Consider the following 10,459-nt stretch of genomic DNA (forward strand, 5'->3'; position numbering starts at 1 on the left):
CTGTAAAATCTTCAAAAGTCTAGAGAGATAAGGGAAGTTAATCAGATTCCATCAAAATAATATTTAAAGGTATCACATATAAAGTAACTAATATTTTCAGAGCAATGGAAAAATCAATGAAATGTTTTTCTTCCTTGATTCAACACATCCTGTTAGGCAACAAATACTGAGTAACAAGCTGTGTTTGCCTGAGATACCATTAAGACAAGAAGTGTAGATTATTTCCCTTATTTACTCTTCTCCATTTAAAAGAGTTGACCTTAACCTATGGAGTACATCATCCTACACCATATGCAACACTGAAGTGTGGACAAACACCATATTAACATTACTGATACTTACAGAGAAACTTCTTCTTCTTTTCCAATGGAAATTCATGAAATGTTTCCCAAAATAGTTTCACAGTGGGATGTGTGGCTGAGTAATCACCCTTGTAGATGGCAGTCTGCCCAAAAAAGACAAAAAGAAAAAAAAATCTATCTTAAAGGAGAGGACATACATGTATAGAGGACATACATTTGTGTACCATTTGCAGTTGAGACTAAGAAAGAACCCCTGAGATACAGGAAGCCTCTGATTCCTATTCAACCACAGAACACTTGGAAGACCATGCTCTGGGCACAGCTACCCAGGCCACTGCTGCTTCCTTGGAGGTAAAGACAGTGCCGTTTGTGCTCACCTCTTCTAGTTCTTCCCAGTTGTAGTTGCTGTTTCCCACCATCATAGCCCTTAGTTCTGAAGGCTGGAAGAGCTCGAGCACCTTGCCACCACACACTTTTAGGAAGCCACTGGAGAAGGCTGTGTACCATTCGTGAACTGAGATTTGGAAGACATAATTCACATAAGCATCCACGAATTCCTGCCTGCCAGAAGACCAAAGAAATAGAACACATTTAGCCCAAAGTCTTACAGAGTTTATCAAGTTCACCTTCTAACACAGAGGTTGAGAGAGATTAAAAGTGGAATTTCATCAAATTCTCGCACCATGAGGCATCCGTAGGTTACTGCCCAGCCCTAGGATTCCACGAGAGTTTCAGGTGATCGGGGAGCAGGGAAGCCAGGTAGGAAGGGGAGGAGGCAAGGCAGGTAGAGCTGTACCACTGACTTTATTTTACCTGAGGAGCTCCAGATTTCATCCTGCTTATTAGGGTCCTACTTAAAATTTAGTTTGAAAAAAGTAGACTCTGCTTAAAAAAAAAGTCTAAGATAATGACTCTAGGCTTCTTCCTTTCTCTTCAGAAACGAATAAAGTTAAACCATCTGATATTTGCATCCTCACCTATTCTAAAAGGTAATTTCTGGAAAGGACTGTCTTATACAATGGGTTCCATCTGACTAATAATCAGTCAAATGCAAATTAAGACACTAACTTCCTGCAAGTCTGGTTCACAGCAAGTTGGCTTCCTGGGCTGCAAGCGTAGATAAGGGGTTGGTTTTCTAGGCAGGTTTCTGCAGGTTGCAGGTCAGAGTTCTATTTTCATATATGGTCTGGCCATCATCTGTGTGCATTCAGTGTCTCACTAGTGGGAACGTAAACTGTGAGTTGAGACATACACATCTAGGAGAAAAACTTACCAATATCTAGAGAAGTTGAAAACGTAAATACCTTTTGACTGAGCTAACCCTACTACCAGGTGGGTGGCCAAGAGAGACTCTCATGTGAGTGCACAAGTACACAGATGTTCACTGCACCATCTTCTTATAATACACAGAATTGTAAGACACAAAACTAAATATCCACTAATATGAGAATGGACAAAAAAAGACGGTATGGTCATATGACAGAAACCATTTAAGCACAGCACTCTAATGGAATTAACTATACCCGTATTTATCAAAATGAACGGAATCTCAAGAACAATGTTTAAGTGAAACCCAAGTTTTTGAATGTTAAGTACAATATGATAGCATTTACTAAGTTGTTTTTTAACGTTTACAACAATACTATCTATAAGAGTCAGAGGCTCTGCCACTTACAGCCTGTGACCCATGGGTAAGTTATTTAATCTCTTTGTGCCTCAATCCCTTCATCTGTAAAATGGGAAAAGTAAGAGTATAAAACTCATGGGACTGTTATAAAAATTAAATGAGTTAATCCATGAAGAGTTCTTAGAACCAAGGCTGCTTTATAAATATTAGCAATTACTACTGCTGGTGGAAATACAAACTGGTACAGCCACTCTGGAAAACAGTATGGAGGTTCCTCAAAAAATTAAAAATAGACCTAGCAACTGCACTACTAGGTATTTATTCAAGAGATACAGGTGTGCTGTTTCAAAGGGGCACATGCACACCAATGTTTATAGCAGTGCTGTCAACAACAGCCAAAGTATGGAAAGAGACCAAATGTCCATCAACAGATGAGTGGATAAAGAAGATATGGTATACACACACACACACACACACACACACACACACACACACACACACACAATGGAGTATTGCTCGGCAATCAAAAAGAATGAAATCTCGCCATTCGCAACTACGTGGATGGAAGTAGAAGGTATTATGCTAAGCAAAATTAGTCAGAGAAAGACAAATATCATATGACTTCATTCATATGAGGATTTTAAGACACAGAATAGATGAACATAGGGGAAGGGAAGCAAAAATAATATAAAAACAGGAAGAGGGCAAAACATAAAAGGCTCTTATATATGGAGAACAAACAGAGGGTTCCTGGAGGGCTTGTGGGAGGAGGGATGGGCTAAATGGGTAAGGGGCATTAAGGAATCTACTCCTGAAATCACTGTTGCAATATACACTAACCTGGGTGTAAATTAAGCAATAAATAAATTTTTAAAAATCCTCAATTTGCTAAAGAAAAAATAAATATTAGCAATTATTATATGGCTTATGGCTTTAAAATCCTGTTTATGAGTATGAAATTATATATGTGGTATATATAAGAAATGTGGTATGATTTTTTAAAAATAAAACCATTAGGGGTGCCTGGGTGGCTCAGTCAGTTAAGCATCCAACTTTGGCTCATGTCATGATCTCATGGTTTGTGGATTTGAGCCCTGCATCGGGCTCTGTGCTAACAGCTCAGAATCTGGAGCCTGCTTCAGATTCCATCTCCCTGCCCCTTCCCTGCTCGCTGTCTCTCTCAAATATAAAAAATAAAACATCAAAAAATTTTAAGAAAAAATAAAATAAAACCATTAATGGAAAAAGATTTTGGTCTTAATATACCCATATATAAAAACATGAAAGAAAATGTATCAAATTCCTAAGTGTTTTGTCTGTATAAGAAAAGAAGGTGTGGAAGAGAGGAAAGGGATCAAGAAGATGTACGGGAGTCTCACTGGCATCAGTCACTGTTTTATTACAAAATCTGAAACACATACTCTGCTTACTCTGGTTCGTGGACACAAAGATGTTCATCATCTTAGTCTTTGTACTTTTCTATATTTTAACTTTTTTCTAAAAATTAAAAAAAAAATCTGACCTTATAAAGACAGATACTTTCTACTTCTCCTTCACTGTGGGATACCACTTCATAACACTACACTGAAACATCCTGCATTTCCTCCAAGCAAACATGTCTTACACAATCACCATCTACACCCATAACTAACCAACAGACAGTATAATACAGCGGATAAGTGAGGCAGACGGGGATTCAAATACATGCTCTGCCATGTATATGCTAACTACTAAGCCTCTCTTTTCTCATCTTTAAAATGGGTTAAATGTTCAGTTTTTAAAATAAAAGCCATTAAACTAGAAAGATTATTGTACATCTTAACCACAGATGCTAAAAGTTTCTCACAGGCATCCAATGCACAACTTACCTAAAACCCATTAGATAAAACTAAAGAGGATTTTCCTGGTACAACTGCCTATGAGAAGCACCATCAACAGGATTTTTTCTTATAGACTATCACGGTTAATTTTAGGTGTCAACTTGACTCGGCTATGGTACCCAGTTGTTTAGTTAAACATCAGTCAAGATGGTGCTGTGAAGGTATTTTTTAGATAGGAACAACATCAGAGACTTTGAGTAAAACAGATCAGTCTCCATAAAGTGGGAAGCCCTCATCCAGTCAGCTGAAGGCCTTAAAAGACTTCGGTCTTCCACACCCTCCAAAGAAGGAATCTGGCTTCCAGACGGCCTTCTGACTCAAGACTGCAGCATCCACTCCCGTCAGAATGGTCAGCCTGCCAGCCTGCCCTGCAGATTTCCAACTTGCCAGCCTCATAATTGTGTGACAGATTCCTGAGGATCAGTATCTCTTTTTGTCTTTCTTTCTATATATATGCATGTATACACATCCATATATGTTTCCTTTGAGCTGGGGTATCAGTTTTTTCCTGCCTACAAACTCTAACAGAAGCATCAGCCCTTCCTAGATTTCAAGTCTGCCGGCCTTTGGACTAGAACTACAACCATTGGCTCTCCTGGATCTGCAGCTTGCTGACTGCAGATCCTGGGCCTGGTCTGCCTGCATTTATGTATATGTGCACGCACACACACACACACACACACACACACACACACACACTCCCTACTGGTTCTGTTTCTCTGGAGAAACCTAACAGATCATGTAAATATCATCTAAATTAGGTAGGGGTGAGAGTTAGTTTGATTAACCCTGAAGTAAAATTCTTCCACAGCTGTGAACCCGCATTGTATCTGTACGTATATATCTCCTATTGGTCCTGTTTCTCTGGAGAAGCCTAATACAAATCTTGGTACCAGGAAGTGGGGTATTACAATAGCAAATATCTAAAAATGTAGAATGACTGTGGAATTGGATAACGGGTAAAGGCTGTCAGAGTTTTGAGGCACTTGACAGAAAATGCCTAGATGCCTGGAAGAGACAGTTAACAGAAATATAAACAGCAAAGGAGATTCTGGTGAGGGCACAGAAAGACAAGAGGAGAGCTGTAGAGAAAGCTTTTGTTGTCAGAAAATAAATACACATCATAAACAATGTGGCTAGAAAAAAGAATGTTGAAATGCCTCTGGAGAAGTTTACAAGGAAATGTGCTGCTTATTGGAAATTGGAGGAAAGGTGATCTTGTTATCAAGTGGCAAAGAACTGGGCCAAATTGTGTTCTAGTGTTTTGCATCCCTGTGAATTGTCTGGGAAGCCAACAAAGTTACTAAAAATAAAAACTTTTAAGAGCAGAAACACTGCCAGTTTGCACCAAAGAGACAGGGATGGACAAAATGAAGGAAGACTGTTGGACTTCTGGAATTCTACTGGTATGAAATGAACCTACCCAACTGACGCACTCTGCAAACAGGCATTACCTTTTAAGAAGAGGGAAGAATGCCCCCAAAGGCAAATCAGAGTCCAGTGAGACTACTACTGCCATCATGGGCTTATTAGGTCAAGGAACCAGAGCCAGTAACTTCTTGGCCACGGAAGGTAGGGCCACCACCCCTGTGAGCCAGAGGATACAGCATAGTCCCGAAGAAGATTATTCTCCAAGCCCCAAAATCTAGTGAAATTTTCCCTGCTAAGTTTAGGATTTGCTTGGGACCTATGACCTCTTTCCTCCTGATGTCTCCCTTTTATAATGGGACTGTCCATCCCATGCCTGTGCCCACCATCGTACTGAAGCAGATAACTTGAATCTGGCTTCACAGCTGTGAATTTCACAGCTGTGGAAGAATTTTACCTCAGGATTTAGACAATATTTACCTGATATAGGAGTCAGGGTTCTCCAGAGAGAAACAGAACCAGTAGGTATGTGTGTGTACATGTACACAAATGGAGGCAGATAAGCCCCAGGCTCTGCAGTCAGCAAGCTGCAGATCCAGGAGAGCCAATTGTGTTCTAGTCCAAAGACAGGGAGGCTTGAGAACCAGGAGAGGTTTATGCTTCTGTTAGAGTCTGTAGGGAGGAAAAACTGATGTCCCAGTTCAAAGGCAGAATCAGGCAGGAAGAGTACCTGTTACTCAGCCTTTTTGTTCTATTCAGGCCTTCAACTGATGAGACCCTCACACATCAGGGACTGCAATCTGCTTTACTCAGTTTCCTGTTCAAATGTTAACCTCATTCACAAACACCCTTACATATATCCAGAGTAATACCTCATGAAATATCTGGGTACACCATGACCCAGTCAATTTGATACCTAAAATTAACCATCACAGATGAGACTTTGGACTTAAGAGTTGATGCTGGAATTGTGTTAAGATTTTGGGGGATGTTGGAATGGGGTAAATGTATTTTATAGGTGAGAAGGACAAGACTTTCAGAGGGCCAGAGGGTGGAGTGTTATGAGCTGGATTTTCTCCCCCTAAAATTCATATATTGAAGTTCTAACCCCAGTACCTCAGTAGATGACCTTATTTAGATATATAATCTTTACAGAGGTAATCAAGTTCAAAATAAGGGCATTAGGGTGAGCCCTACTCCATGACTGGTGTCCTTATAAAAAGGGGAAATTTGGACACAGAAATATTCAGAGGGAAGACAATGGGAAGAGATAGAAGGAGAAGCCAGCCATCTGCAGCCAAAACGAGAAGCTTCAGAAGAAGCCAACCCTGTCAATACCTTGTTCTTGGACTCCTAGCTTCCAGAACTGACATAATAAATTGTTGTTTAAGCCAGTCTTTGGTACTTTGTTATAGCAGCCCTTGCGAACTCATATACTCTAATCTCTGTATGTCAATTAGTATTACTCTCAACACATTCTTTTAATAATGATCACTAACAGTTACAGAGTGTTTACTAGGTACTGATCACTGCAATAAATTCTTAGATACACACTATCTCAGTGTGTATCTCTTTGAGTGGATTTAATGGTAGAAGAATGTCCCAATAAAAAAATATGCAAAAATAAATTTTAAAAAAGTTTCTTGAGGCCGCAGAGATAAATTTTGAATTATTTTCCATTTTCAAAAATTTTCAGGTAAATTGTCATTATTCCAATATCAGAACTGAATCCAAGACGAACAGTTGGTACATGGGCAGGGGCAGAAATTGAAGCCAGATGTCTGAATACAGACCTGTGCTCCCAACCACCTCATCTAAGTGTCCTCCCTTTCCCCTGCCTTGATTCTTTTCATTTCCAATGTGACAGCTACATGAGAAATTACAATATGCTGAGATAAAGTTTTCACAACATGATAGCTCATCTACGTTACTCACAATTCTGTGTTACTGCAGCCTCAATTATACACTGGAGTCCATAAAGCCCACAAAATGAGACAACTCTTAACGAGGTGACATTTTAAAATACATAAATTTAAAGAACAAGTACTATATCCATTGCCAATGGTTTGTATAAGTCTGGATTCAAATGGTAGTAAGGTTCTTTAAAAAAGTTTGTTAAGTTGATTCTGAGATTTATATAGAAAGGTAAAGAAACTAGCAGAGCCAAATCAACTGTGAAAAAGAACAAAGTTAGAGAATTCAACATAACCTAATTTCTTGACTTATTATAAAGTTAGTTATCAAGGGTATTGTTGGCAAAAAGATAGACACATAAATAAATCAATGCAATAGAAAGTCCAGAAATACCCACACAAATATGGTCAACTAATTCTCAACAAATTTGCAAAAGCAATTTAGCAGACAGTGTTTTCAATAAATGGTTCTGGATCAACATGATATCCACATGCAAAAGGTATATATCCATATACCTCACACTTCTATAAAAGCTAAATCAGTAAGGATGACAGTCTAAATGTGCAAGTTATAAAACTTCTGGAAAAAAACATAGGAACAAATCTTTGTGGCCTTAGATTTGGCAAAGATCTTTTAGCCATGACACCAAAAGCCCAATCCATAAAAGACAAAAAAATTATCAAAATTTTAAATTTCTATTTTTTGAAAAAAATTAAAAGACTAAGCCATGGACTAGAAAAAATATTTACAAAACACATATTTCACAAAGGACTTGTAACTAAAATATATAAAACCATTAAAAAATAAGAAAACAAAAAACTCAACTTAGAAAATGGGCAAAAGATATAAACTGATATTTCATCAAAGAAGACATATGAATGACACATAAGTATACTGGAAGATACTCAACATCATTAATCGTTTAGGATACTATACACAGCTATTAGATTAAGGGGGAAAAACCCAACAACCAAATGCCGTTGGAATAACTATAGCTCATACATTACTGTATGTGTGAAAACAAAATGGCATAGTCACTTTGGAACACTGTGGAACTTTCTCAAAAAGCTAAATATACGTTTAAAATATGACCAAGCAATTCTACTTGTAGCTATGTATCCAAGAGAAGTAAAAACTTATGTTCACTGTAGCATTATTTATAATCACAAAACATTGGAAACAGCCCAAATGGGAATATTACTCAGTAATAAAAAGGGAAAAAAAATGACTAGTGTACACAACATCACAGATAAATCTCAAATGCATTATGGTGAGTGAAAAAGGCCAGACTCAAAAGTCCACACACATATGATTCCATTTATAGGACATTCTGGGAAAAAAACAATTTTAGAGATGGATCAGTGGTCAGCAGGGCTGACAAGGGAAGGACTATGAAGGAGTTTTTTGGGATGATGTTATTGTTCTACATCTCAGTGTAGTGTTTACATGACTGTATCTGCCAAAGCGAAGGACAAATTTTATTACACATAAATAATTAAATTGTATTTTTATTATATGTAAAATATAATAAATTATATCTCAACAAAAGACCTTTTTGAAAAAAGTAGCCTAGCTTAACACTAAAGTTTAAGATTTTTTAAGATGGCAAAATAAAATTCCTGTAAGATGAGCACATCCTGTTTGTCTCCGCCAACTCAAGGAAGTCAAATGGATTTTATTAAAATTCTGGCTTTTTATAAAAAGTCTGTCACAACTTCTACACTACAGAGGCCTGGTTTCTGCCTCTGATTCTGTCAATCAAGTAATACATACAGTAACAGAATATTTCACTTTATTTTTCTGCTTCCAAGTTCCTTACCTTTAAAATGAGAGAAAGCATTCCTAACCTCAAGGTAAATGCAACCATTAAGAGATGATAAATGGAATATATGCATAGGATTGCTGACAATACTGACTCCATCTTTGGTCCTCCACCTTGTTCACGTTTGCTCAGTGACTACTCTCGGGGAATACGTGTTCCGGGCCCTTGGAGATTAACACACATACCTTAAAATTATGGGGGAGGCTTGTTTTGGCCTCCCATGAATCTGATAGAGATAACATGGTCTTTCCCCTTCCTGATGTACAGATGGTTCCACAAGTTATAGGTTAGCTGTCAGGTGCACGCAAGCCATTTATATAGGTATATGGGAACCCTCTGCTCTCACTATAATGCCCATCTACCTGTCTCCTCGCCCTATAAAATCAGGGGACTAACATCTGGGTTTTGCGGAGAATAACTCTGCAGCTCGCCCACCACCGGATCCCTCATCAGTAAGTTACCCTGAATAAAACTCTGCGTAAACTGCATGGAGTGGCCTCCTTTGTTTTCTGGTCTCTGAGTGCCTTCTCAATTTATTATCTCTCTTCCACTAATAACGTGATACGTGGAATACGTATAGTGTCAGCCAACTAAATATAGATGTAGTATCACATTTAAACTCAGCTAAGCTGAAATTTCAGCCTTAACAATAAGACCTGTCACTACAAATGGTAACAAAAAAGAAGAAAGTAAATTATCTGAAGCACAAATAAGAAAGTAAAATACACAATAAGAATCACAAATACATTTAAAAAACTAGGATGTTTGCTAATGGGAATATACTGGGCTTTTTGTAAAAGGTTCTTTTCTTTGGGGAAGGGCACAAAAATATCTGTTTTTTTTTTTTTTAATGTTTGTTTTTATTTTGGGGAGAGTAGGAGCAGGGGAGGGGCGGAGAGAGGGGCAGACAGAGGATCCAAAGTGGGCTCTGCGCTGACAGCAGAGAGCCTGATGTGGGACTCGAACCCACAAACCGTGAGATCATGACCTGAGCCAAAGTCGGAGGCTTAACTGACTGAACCACCCAGGCACCCCCAAAAATGTTCTTTTCTAAAAAGGAGTATTATTGCAGGTTATCTCTGCATATTAATGAATGTAATTAACTTGTAAAAAAAACACTCCAATACATCAAGTGCTTGCTACATGTCAACACTAAGGGCTTTACATATTATTATCTAATTTAATATTCATAAAAACCACAAGATAGCACCAACTGTACTTTAGGAAGTAATTTCCTAACATTCATATGCTTGATGGAAGAGCTTCAGCAAGTTCCAGTACACTGAAAGAGAAGCATTTAAACCAATAATGCTGAATTTGAAACTATTCCTAAGAAATACCAAGAAGGATCATTTGTCTTCTTCCATACCTAAAATATGTGTCCTCATCCTTATTCAAGAAGCTATCACTTTGGTCTATCTAATAAGCAAGGTAAGGAAGTAAAATAAAATGACTACTCTCATCTTGCTCTTAAAGAAGGAGAGTTCCCTTTTTAAGACCTTTTAAAAATGCTCTCAGATACAAATCCCCAGCAAGACCACAAAGC

The 10,459-nt window shown here is 38.1% G+C and overlaps 1 protein-coding gene across 2 annotated transcripts in view; it reads right to left on the bottom strand.

Annotated features, from left to right (window-relative positions):
• HERC3 (HECT and RLD domain containing E3 ubiquitin protein ligase 3) overlaps positions 1-10,459 on the bottom strand; it is a 110,504-nt gene that overhangs the window by 3,534 nt on the left and 96,511 nt on the right. For both annotated transcript variants that reach the window (XM_027060719.2, XM_015073639.3), the window contains exons 24-25: positions 680-863; positions 343-445 (exon numbers count right to left, since the gene is read on the bottom strand). In XM_027060719.2, coding sequence (XP_026916520.1) covers positions 343-445; positions 680-863 — 287 coding nt within the window. The remainder of the gene's footprint in view (positions 1-342; positions 446-679; positions 864-10,459) is intronic.

Source organism: Acinonyx jubatus, chromosome B1 (assembly GCF_027475565.1).
Source record: "Acinonyx jubatus isolate Ajub_Pintada_27869175 chromosome B1, VMU_Ajub_asm_v1.0, whole genome shotgun sequence".
Classification (NCBI taxonomy): Eukaryota; Metazoa; Chordata; class Mammalia; order Carnivora; family Felidae; genus Acinonyx; species Acinonyx jubatus.